At 40.2% G+C, this 16183-nt stretch overlaps 1 protein-coding gene across 4 annotated transcripts in view; it reads left to right on the forward strand.

Moving 5' to 3' along the window:
- The window catches only part of SPIDR (scaffold protein involved in DNA repair), a 196521-nt gene that overhangs the window by 44880 nt on the left and 135458 nt on the right, over positions 1 to 16183 (forward strand). For all 4 annotated transcript variants that reach the window (XR_011148374.1, XM_069004711.1, XM_069004710.1 and 1 more), the window contains exon 6: positions 7912 to 8168. Coding sequence is in view for 3 of the 4 variants with exons in the window: in XM_069004711.1 (XP_068860812.1) it covers positions 7912 to 8168 (257 nt within the window). In the remaining variant the exon portion in view is untranslated. The remainder of the gene's footprint in view (positions 1 to 7911; positions 8169 to 16183) is intronic.

Below are 16183 nucleotides of genomic sequence, written 5' to 3' on the forward strand. Positions count from 1 at the left end.
TTGTATGATGGAAAAAAACATTAGACAAAGCAGGAAAAGCACTTGTATGTTGTCCATGTTAACATTTTTCGCATTATTTGGTCTGTTAGAAGTTGGCTATTACTCTGATTACAGACTGATGATGAGATCAGGGGTAATGAGATAATATTAGGAAGCGATAGATTGAATTCTTAATGCTAAAGAAGTCAACTAAACTACTAAAATGATGCTTTTAAGAGATGCATTTGCAGTGCAAATGCTACAGATGCCAAGATTGCAGCAGGGTTTTCCTTATACTTCATACAAATCAGTGTCCCTTAACTGATGTTGAATAATCCTGTTTCATGCCCATTTTGCACTTTAGAAGCTCACTGTCCCTACTGTTCTTTCCTGTCCTTGTGCACAGCAGACAACAGTTTTGTGTTCAGTCTTATCTTGGGGATCACTATTTAATTCTACATCTACAGAGTATGCTTGGAAATAAACAGTGCTTCTTGCTTTCCACACCGGTTTTGTATAAAAAGGCACTTGGGCTGAGACGAGAGCCTCACCTGTTTCGGTCGGCTGATCCATGCCTCAGAACAACCTGTTCTGGGAGAGGCAGGCTGGAACAGCTTGTGGATGTATCTCCAGAGGTATAGCCTGCTTAACCTGTTTGCCTTGTGAAAGCTGAGGTTTCTGCTCAGGATTAGAAGTTAGGGCTTTGATTTCATCTTTCTTACCACTTGTGCATTCTTTACCTGGCTTAAAAAAAAGAGTCAGTAAATACCATCTTTGCATTAGGTCTATAAAAAAATCTGGTTGTTGTAATTTTAATAACTCTTCTCCCAAAGTTTTTCTTCCAAAGATCAGATTCTCATGTTGACTTCTGTGTATGTCTGTGCAAAATCTTATTTCAATGTTATTTTTTCTCTTCTTGTTTTCCTCAGTGATTAGTGCTGCATGCAGGATACTCTCTGGCAGTGGTGTATGTGTACAAGATTGTGTGTGAGAGAGCTCAAACCAAACAAAAACATGCACCTCTCCCCTGACAAAAAAGAACGCACAGCCAAACATACTGCGTGTAATCCTAATCGTCACCTCATTTTCCACTTCAAGGCACTATGATCTAAACAAGATCAGGGAGCTGATAAATGATGATACAAGTTATTTATTTTATTAATTATTATTTCATGTGTGATATAAACCACCATTTTGTGGGCTTGTGTACTGTGCTTCAACTTCCTCACTCTGTGAAGTGTAAGAGGGAGCTTTCCTGTCCCTTCACAACTTTTCTTGGTTTCAGAAATGGTGCAGGAAGCCCAGCATCAGATAACTGGCTCTTGGATCTGGCAGCATCCATACCATTCCATTAATTTCTGCAAAGTTCCATGAAAGCCCTTTCAACCCATTCAGTGTATGAAAGCATCTCTGAAACTGTTCCATTTGCTTTTCTTGTCATAACAGCTACTGGTATTTTTCCTTTGGATTGACTCCTACTTTTGGGGTTACCTTTTAAGACAGTAGCTAATGCAGCTGTATTTTTGACAGGGCTTGCAGAATAAATGGTATCAAACATGGGTAAGACTTCCCCAGGAGTTCTTCACAGGGAAGCCCAGCAATCTAAGCAGTGGCCTGTAAGGTTTGGTAGCTGGCCGGCTTCCTCCAGAGATAATCATGAATCAATTTCCTTTACGATAGGAAGCTCTGGGCTGCTGGATGCAGTGAATCCTTTTTGATTAGTCATAGAAGAGAAGTCCTAACCACTTGTTTAAAGGTCTCAAAACACCATTAAGAGGAGATGAGGGTGCAGTCTATGACCAAATTCTGCTTTGAATAATTACAGTGTTGCTGCCTACACTTTTCCTCCATATTCAAGTAGATACTGCATTCTTCTTTGCTACTTGGCATAAATGATTTTCTGTGCTAATAACTACTGCATTCCAGCCCTGGGGTGGTGGCAGCTGGGAGACAGCAAAAATTCATTCCCATGTCTGTGTGAAGGGAGATGTTGCTGAAGTTTAGTGGTGACCAAGGAGGAAGAAAGAAGCTCAGTGGTGCTTACTCTTGCAGAATCCCAGAGAAGTGCTCAAGGTGACTGTCACAGTGCTTGAAGAGCACATGGCTCTGTTTCCTGTAATGGCAGCCACAAAGTGCTAGTGTGTGTGGAGCAGGACATGTCATTTCCTAGTGCACTAAACCAGCACCGCTGATAAATATTTAGGACAGATCAGATGGTCTGAGTGCGTGTGCTGGGGAGGAATGCTGTACTTGGCTAAACAACCAGGCATTATCTGAGATCCATTTTAAATATGTGCTGTCTCTGTAATAACACTGGGTGGTTGTTCCAGATACAAAATTTCAGTTAATCTGCTGTGTCAGTTTGGGCTTGCAAGTCCAAAAATACCTTATTAGTGATTTATGTATTTCATTGTTGTTCTTTTCTGTCATACAATTATCTCTGCCCACGCACTGCTACCTAATCTTGTATTTTTGCGTGCTGTTCCTGCGGTTATTCCATGAGAAGAAAGCTTGGTGTCACCCACAGAGCGGCACACGCCTAACTCTGCACTTCAACATAAAGTTTCTTGTATGAAGGAATATTTGAATTTTATCTCTCTAGAGTAAAAGTAGCTAGCTTACCAAGAACCAAATTATTTCTGAAGCTACTAGGAAAGTACATTTGGCATAGACTTCAGTGCTTCAGTTAAAGCTTCAGAAAACAAAGAGCTTTGAAGAGAACTGCAAGTTTTAAATCCTTTGTATCTTTAATTATGTTTATAGAGCTGAATAATATCCTGTACTATCTGTGTGCACAATGCTTGAATTAATTTTGTGTTGATTAATTAAGGGAAAACTTCTTTTCTTTTACCTTTACCCTACTCCCTGTAATCCTGCAAGCCAGCTTCTGGTGGAGTTAGCTTCGAGCATTCATTAGCATAGCCCAGGCCTTTGACATACTGTGCTGATGGTTTATGCTTGTGAATATTCATTGTGCTAAATCCAGTGGCTTTTCTGCTCACTCTGTTTTTTAGAGAGTACCATGCAAGATACAAAATCTCCTTGCAACCTATAATGTAGTGTATAATCTGGGGTAGAAGTTGCTGCATTGGAATCCCTTTGCATGCACAATAGCAAAGTACCTGCAGTGCAAATGCAGGGAAGACTGGATGAAAGAAGAGGTAGTAGGATAGTCACCTGAGTTCACTGTGTGTGTTTGTTAATACTGGTCAGCTTCCACCCATCCTGAGAGCTGTCATGAGAGGGCAGGTAGGGGAAATGCAGATTAATTCTGAAAAAAACAAGGGAATCACAAAAGGGAAAAAAGATAGTCCATGAAAGAACAGGCAGGGGGTAACAGAAAATGCTTCCGGAACCAGAGGCAAAGATACGTGAATGAACAAGTAGGAAAGGAGATGCCATAAGATTAATTTTTTTCTGTATGTACAGTGATCAGAGTCTGAAACTCTGAAATAGCTATTTGTGTTTCTGACATAACTTGGCTCTGTTACCTTGAGAAAGCCTGGTTCCCTAAGGGTGCTCTGAGAAGCCCTGTTAGTTCTGCCATTAGAGCTAGGCTGTAGTAGGATAATAGGAGGGAAGAAATTTATTTTATTTAGGGAGGGAAATGACAGACCAAGTGACCTCCATCTGCAAAAAGTTGTATCAATATCTATATAGAATTTGATACCCATTTTTTGTCTCTAAGACATACTGCAGCGTGGTGAAGTATCTTAGTTTCAGCTGATGAACTTGCTCATAATATCTTTGAACTTTTATTGAGCATCTTATCTGCAAAGTATCTTCATATCTTCTGGGGAAGATTTACAATATTACCTGAATGTATGACGACAGAACAAATGAAAGTGTTTAATGAATACAGAGGTAAGGCGTGGATATGGATGTTTTTCGGCAGAAATCACTGAGTGATGTATCTTGGGAGGAGAGATGAGGGGGATGAGAAACCTGCACAACTGCTCATCACCTTGCCTCTAATTAGCAATCACTGTCCAAGAGCCATTTTTTTAAAGCACAGATTTATTATTTATTTTGATAGGGTTGATCTGTTAGCTTTCTTTTTGCACAGAAACCTTTGTAAGGTTCTGCTTTCTATGCTGGAGCTGGAAACTTCAAAAGGAAACGTAACCCTTCTTGTATTAACTTACTGCTATTTTATTGATAAGAAATATCAAGTGCTTATTAAACTGATCAAATGCAGATATTGCTTGCTTCCATCACTATTGAAGTGAAAAGGTAGTTTTTTCAGACCTTTTAGAAGGAAACACTGCAGATTGCCAAGGTACTGCCAGAGAACTCACAAGGTGTTCAAGGTGAAGCAAGCCGTAGCTGAAGCAAGTCTCTTGAGGATGAGGGAGGGAGCACTTGGTCACAGAAGTAACAGCATGGTATCTTCTGTGCAAAATCTATGTGCTTATGGAATGCTGTCTTCATTCCACTGAAGTCAGGAGTGTTGTCTTTGAACAATTTGGGCTAGGATTTTACAATTTCTGTGGTGTTTTTTTTTTTTTTATTTTTTGTTCTTACTGAATGCAAGTTGACACAGGTAAACATACATTCTTTGGCAATCTTAGCTGCTTAGTTGGGAGGGAGGGTATTTGCTATTTCTCATTTTGGTTTCTATTTTTACATTTGTACCATCCTCTGTGTTAACTAGTACCTGTCAGTGCTTTCAAAAATGCATCACAAATTAATTAATCTTGAGAACTCTTTCTTTTTTGATGTATTTTGATTAAAAAATGCCTAACTTTAAAATATAGGGTCCTGGATGCTCTGATACAGTACTCAATGACTTCTCTGCTTTTGTGTAGTCAGATCTTGAGAGAAAAAATGGCAGTAGTCTGTGCATTTATACTTGTGATTTTTCCTTAAAGGAAGAGCCATAAAAGGGGAGCATTTAGAGCTTTTCAGTTGACACCAGTCCCAGAGAAAATAGATTTATCTTAAAATTGGACAAAATGAAATATGTTTGTTGTTTTAGTGATAGAGATTGAGGTCAACCCCTGATTTTTTTTTCAGTCAGCTCCTGAATATGGAGAAGTAGCTAGCATGATCTAAAAGAGGGTGTTGTCAAAAGGCCATCATAGCAAGTGTAGGTATACCTTAGTGAACAGTCTACTACAAAGTATTTGGAAGGATTGGGATATGTGGGAGACGGTCATGAAAATCCCTGGGACTGGGGATGATTACACTGCAATCAGGGGTCAGAGGAAGGAATTGAGGTGGGGAAACTGAGCCTGCGTATAGTGGGAAGCATTGTACTTTCAGCCACTGTGACCAAAACTATTATATTTCAAAATAATAAGCCATGTGGAAAAATCAATTCCTTTTAATTTGACAATTCTTTGTGCCTAGCAGTGGTGCTCTTCTGAAACTCTAATGATATTGCTGGGGATATTATTTTTTAAAAAAACCCAACAAAATAACAACAAAACTCTTGGAAATCCTTCTTCGTGATGTTTAAGATATTGATAAAAAATAGACACATTTTAAACTATTTATCAATGACTGTTTTATAGTGAATCAAATAAATGATTTTTCCCCCAGCTTTTCCCCACCATATTGTTGGTAGACTTTCCAGCTCGCTTACTGGATACTTGAAAAACCATGTTTGTTCTGTGTTTTGAAAATGTTTTTCTTTTGACTAGAATTCTGGTGATGGCTACAGTTAAATAATATATAGAATTGGAAGGCTAAGTTTTTGTTCTTTGTTTTTCTTCTCCATTTCTAGAGTTTCCTCTTTTAAGAAAAATTTCCAACTGACCAATTAAAAAACCAGCAACAACAAAAAACCACTAACAAGCAAACAAAACAAAAACCCCAAAGTACAGTTTCCTTGGGGAAGTCCAGTCTAAACAAGTATATGGTAATAAATATTAGCAGAAACGATTTATTAGACAATCTTTAGTTAGGAAAGCTTCTTAACTCTTACAGCAGTCAGTGGGATTAAAGTATGCTTGACTTGAAGCTCTTCCTAAGGGCTTTTCTCATTAGCATTTCACTTGCCCAAAGAACTTCAGATTTGCATACTTTTTTTAGGTGCAGTGGGCATCATAGCTATTTGAGCAAAGTTAAAGCATTCCTAAAGCAAGAGAGTGCATTGGAATGGTGTTTTAAGAATGAAGTCCTTGCTTACTGCTTTCAGAATCTTTGAAATCTTTCATGTATGGCTCATTTCCAATATGGAAGGAGTTTGTTTTCAGAGAAATATTGTTGCCAAGGGACAGATGTTGACTGTGTTGTGTTTAAAGCAGACTGATATTAATTACATACTTTTAGCTATTCTACTTCTCTGGATAACTTTAAAAGGTCTTTCCAGTTTCCAGAATACTTAGGTAAGCTCTCGGAACATGAGCACAGTGTCTCGGCATTTACGTGAAAAATGTATTAGAGAACTGGCAAGAGCTGACCTTATTTTTGTGCACAGTCAAGAAACTGTTTTCAGATGATTCCACTAATTAGTAACATAGAACAGCTTTAGCAAATGCTGTGATTTCCCTCCCGCTCCTCTTTCATCTTTCAAGTCTTTATTTGAGTCAGTTGTCAAACAACCTGTGTGGAGCACTACTTACTGCATTTGACCAGAGGAAAGGGTTAATTTTTTTCAGAACTTATTCTGTGATTGAGGCAGCATGATCTGGAGCAATGTCAGTCTTTGGGGTTTTCCAGTTTCCCATTGATAATGCAAAGTTAATGTTTTGCGTTTGGGTTCTTTCGAGGATCAGTCTGAGTTACTTGCCTCGTCTACAGTTTTATGCCTGCTTACTTGAGCTGGGCTAGTGCTGGTGGTCCCAGTGACAGGACTGTCACTGCTCATCCCACCAGAACTTGCAGACAGTGTCGGTTTGGTTGTTTTGGGATTTTTTTCAGCTAGCTCCTGAAGACTGAGCCCAGCTCATGTTTCTTAGTCCTCTGCCTATTTCAGTGGTTTAGATCATTTTGTTCTGTACTGGAACTGGTAAAATGCCACTTTCCAAGTATTTTTGCTTAATACTCAGTACTTTAAGAAACACTGGGTCAGGAGAACATAATGCATGTAACAGCTGTGCAGATCTCACCTTAGGGAGCCAACCCAGCAGCCTTAATCTGCTTTTGCAGGAGCCCTAGAGGAGAGTAAAGTAAGCTCAGCCAAAGCAGGTGAATTTTCCCTCCCAGCCCTCTTCTCAGCCTTGCATGTCTCTGCAGAGTTGTTTTTTCAGCCTTCTTATCCCTCCCTCAGTGGGATGAGTTCAGTGTGTCCTGTGAGTTTCTGGGAGAAGAGCTCCAGTGCCGTTCTATGGGGCTGAACTCCAGCCCTGCTGGCCCCCAGCCCTGAGTGCTGGCCCCCAGCCCTGACCTGCTGACCAGTGATCCATCCTCCTTGGAGCTACCTGGAGACAGCCCAACAGCTTATGCTCAACTTTTGAAACCTTCCTGCGAAGCTCTAGGCCTGGTGGACATGGATGGAGGCCTGCTTTAGTGGTCAAAATCATGTTTTAACAAAAGGTTACATACTTACTGCCAGCTACAAGCTCTCAATAGAGGCATGTGTTTCTTCCCTCCATTCAGACTATGGAAGCTGACCTTCCTGTTTGCTTGAATCCCAATAAAAAAACTCTTTCTTTCTTTCAGCCGCCGGTCATGATCCCTGTCACTCACTGACCTCTCTCTGCTTTCCTCAAAACTTGCTTTAGATAAAAGCATTAGCTTAATTCTCCAGACCTACTTATTTAAAAAACCTAAATGTTGCTCATCTCAGTTGTCCCTCAGGAGATGATCCTTGTATTCAGGAGTTGATGTTAACTGACAAAAGATTGGTGTGCGCTTATGGTGAAGTTGTCCAAGTTACGTTGATAAATTCTCATTCCATTTATGGATTACTGGGGAACATAAAACTGCCTACATAAAGCTGTACTATCTCATTAGCATTCTGGTCAAATATCTTTATTTGTTTAGGCAATTTCGACAGAAATATCTGAGTATTCATCTGATAATGACAGCATGGGAGAAGGAGAGACGAGCCTGGTGACCACTACTCCAGCATCCAGGAAGGGATTACAGCCGAGGGCAGGAGGGGACCCGGGGGATGTTACAGCACGACCGGCCAGCGAGTGGCTGCAGTCGGCACAGGCCCTGCTCCGCACCCCTGGGAAGCAGGTGGGAAAGGCCCCACGAGCCCCCGCCGAGTCTGCCAAGAAGAGGAAGCTACTGAGGTAAATGTCCACCTTAAGGAAATCTTTTGGGTTGTTCTCCTTAAATTATAAGTGAAATAATACTTGCCAAAGTGTTGGAATGTGCTTCAAGGGTAAACATTTTAGAGATGCAAATACGAAAAACGTTAAAGAATGTAATTTATCTGTAAACAAGCAAAAGAGGCAAGAAAGAACTAAAGATTTTAAATCTGTGGTGAAAGCTCTCAATCTTGAACTCCAGTGTACAAATTGATTGGTTTTTGCACTTCTAATAATGCCTTACAGATGTGTGAGTGGATGTACTTCTGTTTCAGATTCTAATCGTTTCACTGCTTTGTGCCTCTCCAGAAAGTCTGCAAAAATGCTGTACCTCAAGTTTTTGGGGTTTTTGTTTTTTGGTTTTTTTTTGGGCCTCTCCAGATTTGTCAGGGCAAAGTTATCCAAAATACTGTAGGAAAGGAGTGGATGAGCAATAGTTTTGAAGAGTGTAGGACAAAGTGGTATATAGGAATGGGAGGGCATGTTCTCAAGGTGAAATTTAAATGTGTGTAAAGTTAAATACATTAGAAAGTAACTGCTGAAAGAAAGCAGCCTGAGATTGAGCAGTTGAAGCCTGATGTTCTAGCTAATTACTTTGCAAAAATTGTGACTTCCTATATTGAATTAATGAAAATTGTGTTAACTTAAATAGTATTTGTGAAGATATGCCTCAAGCTGTGGAGACTACAATTACAAATGGTGCTGCTATACATCCCTGTTGTTGTTTTAACAGTCTGGTTCTCTTACTTCTTTTACAGCTGAAAAAGTACAGTAAACAATCACTTAAAAAGTAAATCTTAGTTATTAGGCATACTTACTTTTCTCTGAAATATTCTTGGCTATTTCAAAATGCTGTTTGAGGAAACAGGTTTGGAAGTCCTAATTATGGAACATCTCTGTACTTAGAAGTGCTTTGCTTGTGCAGTCAAGCTTTAATCCTTATTACTTTAGAAACCTGCGTGCACAGCTGTAGTAGGTCAGACCAGAGCTGTAACCCCCAAAAATGCCTTTCAATGGCCAAAAGCAAGTATGTGTGACTGTAATAAAAACAGGACAAGTGTACAGTGGTATTTTGCCCAGGTGCTCTTCCAGCTTTAAGCAGTTCCGGAGCTGTTTGTTACCCTTAGTGGGTTTGTCTTTTTCCGAGTTCCAGCTTCATTTGGTGACCTTTACTATCAACAGTCTTAATGCAAAAAATGTTTCATAGCAAAGATACTCTGACACAAGTGTATAAGAGAATAGATTGCTTTAAAAACAAAACAAGACCTAGCCATCCACAATTATGTAGAATGTAATCTGTCTGGAATGGCCAGAGGAGCAGAGCTTACAGGGCTTTTTACCTTCCATCCTGTGGTTCCACTTGGGGTTCCTTTGGGAACAGGGAAGCAGGCAGGAAATTCCTTAGTTATGAGTGTTGTTTATCTCGTTATTTTGCTCATCCAGGTAATTGTCATCTTTTCACTCTTCCTGTTCAGGGCATTAATTCCATGTGTCTCTCCCATCCTTGCTTTTACTGCTGACAGAGAACATTTTCATTGGTGTGGTAACAGTCAATGTAAGAGTTTGCATCCTCACTAGGAAAGCATGGGTTTTCAGTGCTGTGGATTGAAGGCCAGTTCAGGGAAAGGTTTGTCAGCTTCTTGATTGATGAAGTGACAATCCCTTCTTTGTGGTTAACTAGCTAAAAGCTACAAAGCAGCCACTGGCTTGTCATTTCTCCTTCCTTCCTTCCTTCCTACCTCTGCTGCAGATCAAGGCCACAGCAGAAAAAGCAGTGAGCAGGGGAATCATCCTGCAAGCTGGATCTGGTCCGTGAGCTTCCTTTCCACTCAGGTGGACCATTTGGAACTGCCCAGTAGGTGGAAGAGAGCCACAAGTCTCTGCTTAGCTGGGCTCTCTTTCTCCTAGGCCAGTGCCTAGGGAAGCATGGACTGAGCAGAGGTGGTGCAGTGGTAGAGCTGCCATCTTCCTGCGTGAATTCCTGTGCCATAGGTTCAACTCCAAATCCAGACTGTACTGCGTATGCTTATTTCATGGAAGAGTCCTGATGTAGGTAGAGCAGGTCTCTTCCCATTTTGTTTTCCCTCTTAAGAAAAATAGAAAATACTGCTATTTTCATATCTCTTTGCTATTGGACATGTAAATCTATCTTCAAAAGTAGAGTTAATGTTTTCAAGAAATTTTAGCATATATTTTCTGTAGAAATCTTACAGTCATGCTGCAATCTACATTTATTTTTGCGTTATCTGATTGCAGCTATGCCTCTGTTACATCAATGGGTACATTTCTCTATGCGATTTCAAAGAAAACCCCCTAACACATCCCCCCTAACCTCCCAAATCCCAAGCAAAACCAAACCGAACAAAGAAAAGAGCCATAAGATTCTCCGGAAAAATTCAGATAAGTTCTGTTCTACTGTCCTCTCCTCCTGGAAACCTCCTGGTGCTAAAATGGAAATGGGTAGTTGCCTGGATGGGTGGAAAGAGTATTGTTTGTTTCAGCCTATTACAGATGCAATTGTCATACACTACAAAAACTGAGATGCAACCAAAGCAACAGAAATGTTCAGAAGTAAGCTAATTATGGATGACTAAAATAAACTTTTGTGATCCTAGCATAGGTAATTGGACTGTAAGTTCAACACCTTTGAGTGTAAATAAAATGAGAAGCCCATCTATATCCCCAAATCAACATGCACAATATACAGTGCTGCTGCTGCTGAGCCACATTTGAAGGGGTATGTTGCAATTCTCCTCTGTTAGGGGTTAAGTGGGGTTTCAGAAGACAATTGGTGTCTGAAGACAAGAAAGTTGTGGCGGAAGCAATTCCTCCCCCACCATATCTACTGCCAAATTTCCATATGTTTTCTTGTATCCCATGTAATGTTAGTTTTTCTTTTCAAAAATGTTCTGAGTAAAGATTATTCTTCTTTTTACCACAGTCCCTAGGAGGGCAGGTAATCTGTGTGGTGGGGTTTGCCCTTCGGGGGTGTTGGTGGTTCTGAAGAGCTGTGCTGTAGGAGATGCCAGTTTGTCATGCTGAAAGCAAAGCAGATCATCTCTCATTCACAGCCATCAATGCCACTGCTCAGGACATCCTCCCCTTAAACACTGGTATTATATGCTTGTGTAGTTGCCCTCCTCTATTTAAACAAGCTTGTTGATGGATGCCATGGGAGTACATAATTTTCCCAGGTGTGCTGCCAGATCCATGTCCTTGTACTGTGCCTGTGAGCCGCTGAGTTGACAATTAGGTGCTACTAGTGGTGCTTGGTACTGAAATGAATTGCCTTGGTGATCAGGTCAAGAGGTGTTGGGTTTACATGTTCCTGCCCTTTTATTCCATCCCAAAGCTTCAGTTTCTCAGCTTGAGCCAGCACTTCATGGGAAAATTATGCAAATGATTTGCATAACCTGAGGGGAGAGGATATATATTGCAAATGACAGTTTTCAAGAAGCTCTTCTTGTTACATTTGGAATTCGTCTTAATGCTACTGGGTGAAATGTCTGAACTGTATTAGTTCCAAGTCTTTCAAAGTTTCTTTGTGAAAGAAAGGAGAAATGTAGAGTATTGCAAGTGTCAACGTTTATTACACAGATTAAACATATAACTGGGATAATTCAGTATTTATAGAGAAGAAAACTCAAAATGCATGTACTCAGCTTCTCTTGTCTACAAGTAAACCTTTCTTAAAGGTTTTCTGAATTGTTTGCTTTTTCCATTGAGATTTTATTTCCATCAGGAAAAAAAAGTCTGAGGTTCATTGTAGGAAATAAATATCTTAAGTTATAAAATGTTAACTCTGCATCTAAATCTGTCATGTTGCAAGAGCTTTTAGTTGTGAAGAATAAGCTTTAGCTTTTTGCTTGGTTTTTTTAATACTTGAGTGGCTGCTTATAGTCCAAGAGAAACAGGATTTCCCAATATTTTATTTTAAATTGTCTTATATCTACTTGTTTGCAGACTACTTACAAATCTGATCAGCTATAATTAGCTTGTGTTATCAAAAGAGGAGAAAATTACAGAATGTCCTGGTACTATGTGCAGTAAAATGAAACCCAGTTGTCATATGAGGCCAACTGAGGTCCTGAAAATAAAGGAAATTGCCAAGGGAAGAGGGAGCTGGCAGAAATGAAGCAGACTTTTACTCTAAAATTGGGACTGTTCTTTCTCTACGTGCATCCACAAGTGGCATGAGGGTGTAACAGCGGCAGACTAGCCCTTTAGATGGTCATGTTCTTATGCTAATTTTAACTATTGGATTAAGTTTTCTTTGCTAGTGAATTTCTTGTTGGATTAGGAAAGTATAAATGAAGAATATCATGGCTGCAGTACTGATGTACCACTCGTCATCACTGGCAGTATACACAGTAAAATTATTTTGCACTTAGAGAAGATTAAAATGTATTTTCTCTTTTAGAAAGTGTGGATGGTTTCACTGGGCCAAATGTTTGGTGCTAATAGGGGAAAAAAAAAGCACCATGTTTGTCACTGGTCACAGCCAGCAGAGCTTCATGAGGGAAAAGTCCTGCCTGTCAAACCTATTTCCTTCTACCATGGGGTAACCCACTGAGCTGATCTAGGAAAGCCAGTAGATGTGATCTTTTTGGACTTTGAAAGCCAATCTTTAGATACTGTCTCTCACAGTACCTTCCAGACCAAATCCACAGCTGGATAACCATGGTGAGTGATGGGTGAGCAACTGGCTCACAGGTCGGGCACAAAGGGTTACAGTGAATGGGGTGACATCAGGCTGGCATCCAGTCACTAATGGGGTTCTACACGGCTCCATCTTCAGCCCAGCTCTCTTCAACATCTTCATTATCCACCTGGATGCAGGACATGAAGTGATAATAAGTAAGTTTGCCAAAGATGCTAAATTGGGAGGAGCTGCTGACTCCCTCCAGAGCAGAAAGGCCCTGCAGAGAGCCTTCCACAAATCAGAGGACTGGGCTATCACCAACTGTGTGAAGTTTAACAAGGGCAAGTGCTGGATTCTGCACCTGGGACAGGGCAGTCCTGGTTGTGTGTACAGACTGGCGAACTAGATGTTGGAAAGCAGGGCTGCAGAAAGGGACCTGGGGGTGCTGGTCACTGGCAAGTTGAACATGAGTCAGCAGGGCTTTTTTTATTTCTTTAGTAAGTGCCCCATGGAGTGGAAGGAGACAGCTGAGTGTCAGTTACTTTACCAGGTAATGTGCAAATAGGAGAGGAGATCTCTCCTTGCTTTGAAATGAGAGAAGGGAAAAATTGCCCAGTCTTGAGATGGGGATATATATTTGTTTTGAATTATGTGGAGTCCTGCGTATACTGTGTATGAGGAAAAAACTCAATAGTGAGATGCTTAAGTTTTGACTTCAAATTAAGTCTGTAAAGGAGTAAACTTGGATGAACAGGGGGGTTATTTTTGGTAAGTGCCCTGCTAAATGAAAACCTTAATAAATAAACACAAAAAGATCTCCAACATTTCAGAAAGATTGAAAATTACTTTTCAAAACACAGCAGACTCACTAATGCTCTTTTGTTGTTGCTTTCTATTAGCCTCATTGGAGCTGGGAGATAGGAACCAGCCTGGAAGTCACAGATTAGTCTCAGTATTACTTTTTGGTGATAGCTGTCACAAAACTCTTCAGTCTTATTGTTAAAGTTTGTGGGAAGGGTGACTACCAGAACCTGAGCTGTTTTACAGGATGCAGCTTTCTTACAGTCTTCAAAGCTGTCTTTCATGTGGATATTGTTGGACATGGACAGTAAAGGCAATGTGTTGTTTTAAATACAGTATTTCAACAAACTCAGGTTTAGCATGGAAACAGGACATGAATTGCTGCTTTTAAATCTGTCTGCCTTCAGGGAATTAAAGGAACAAAATAGTTGTACTGGAAGTTTTGTGATTAAAAATAAAAAGGTTGTGGGCAGTGGAGATTGTATCTGAGCAGTTTGACTTCGCCGAACAGCCTTTGCATTAACAATTTGCCAAATGTGTTCAATTTGCTCATATTAAAACATTTTGGGGGGAAGTTTGAAGTGCTGGTCAGTAATCCTAAACTAGTTTTTGTTATTTCAATCCAGTCTGTCACTTCCCTTGATTACAGAATTGATACATTAGTAATAAAAATATATTTGCCAATTTTATACACACACACCTGGGATGTTGGCTTACCTTGTATTCACAGCCAGGAGTGACTCTGACTGTATAGTTCTCAGTATCTCACAGTACATGCACAAGTGTTTTACAGTGTAGGCACCTGTACTGTGCTGGAAGGGGTGAGTAGTTTTCAAATTCTGTTGTCAGCAAATCTGTCAGCTCGTGTAACAGAAAGCACCTTTTCCTTTGTTTTATGTGTTTCAGTTAAAAAGGGGATTGATCGTCCTGGGTTGCGGTGGTGTTTAAACTCCATTGTTTCTACCTTTTTAAAAGAAACAAACCATAAAGTACCAACTGTTGCTCTGGCCATACAAATTCCTTTTGTGCATGGCATGTCCTTGAACTGTGTTTTCTGATTTCATGAGGTATGAAAAAGACAGCATAAAACCATTTCCAATGACCAGCTGAGAACCTCTCATAAATGCATTCTTAGTTACATTTTATGTTCTGCAACCAAGCACATGCAAATTGCTTTATGATGTTTTCTGTTTAAACTATTTTTAACTGCATTTGGAATGTGAATGGAAGGATTATGATTAATAAATATCAGTGTACTTTCTTAGCACAGAGGGCTACTAAGGAAAGTCAGAGTTTTACTTTATATGGACCTTTGTGATGACTGGTATCCTAATACAGACATGGTTAGCAAATTAGTAATGAAGCTGTGAGCATCAGTGAGACCCTCCTGCTACTCATATCAGCCCTGAAACAGGAATGATGTCTTGCTGTTGTGTGCAGTAGCCACAGCAAGGAACCAGAAACTTGCTTTCTTTCCTTCACGCTACAGGGCATTCCTGCCGTAGGTGTAACAGTAGTGGGCTTGAAGAAGAGTAGGAGCTGATTGACTGTACACAACATTTTCCCTGTTCAGGACAAAAGGGGGAGACTAGGCTGTAAGCCAATAACAGCTGCTCTCTTCTGCAGGTACTTTAAGGCTTTCTTTCATTGTTTAAACTAATAAAATACATTTCTCTGACTGGTGTCTGTGGAGGGAATGAAGTAGGAGAACACTCCTGTTGAACAGTTTTGTTTCAGCAAAACAAGTTTTTGAGCTACTGACTGTATGGGGTATTGCTACAGTTCACCCACAGGGTTCAGCTGCAGACTCATGCATGCAAGACTTTTAAACAAGCAATCTGAAAATGCATTTTTACTGCTGCATTTTTAAGCCTAGCTGAGCTGGCATTTACCAATTCCAGCATGGCTCATGTAAACCACCCAGCCAAGCTGATTTACAACTGCATCTGAGAATGATTCCCTGGCAAGAAGAGAAACTGGGTGGACAGTTAGTTGGAGTTTGTAGAACTGTCTTGCCCACAAGTGTTGTGGTGTGGTAACGCTTCAGTGCTCAAGTTTTGGAGGAAAATATGGATGAGCACAGTGTTATCAGCAGAGTAGGTTATCCCGTATGAAGTTTTGTGCTTGACTGTGCTGCTTTTGGAACCAAAGCTTCCATTGCACTTCTGTATTAGTTGCCTCTCTGTCTTAAAGCCCTCGTTGAAACCAGGATTAAACAAGGTTGTTAAGCTTACCTGGAACTTTACTGGAGGCCAATATTTTCTAAACGTTTTTGTTTGTTTTTCTCCTTAATATAGCAGGGTTCGTAGCTTGTTAAGTGTGGGTTCATAGCTTGTTAAGTCTGAGTTCTTTATTTTGGGGCTTTGGGGATTTTCTTCTCTCCTCTCTGCCTGACACCAGCCATAGAGATGCAGCAATGTAAACTGCAAAACTTCTATGGGTCATTTTGGCTTAAATGGGGCTCTTGTGTTTCAGAGTTCATTCTGTGATCTGCTGCTTAGATGTTTAGCCATTGCATCTGATAATTCTTGTGATAATTATAATTTTGCAAAGG

The sequence above is a fragment of the Aphelocoma coerulescens genome, chromosome 2, assembly GCF_041296385.1.
Source record: "Aphelocoma coerulescens isolate FSJ_1873_10779 chromosome 2, UR_Acoe_1.0, whole genome shotgun sequence".
NCBI classification, from domain to species: Eukaryota; Metazoa; Chordata; class Aves; order Passeriformes; family Corvidae; genus Aphelocoma; species Aphelocoma coerulescens.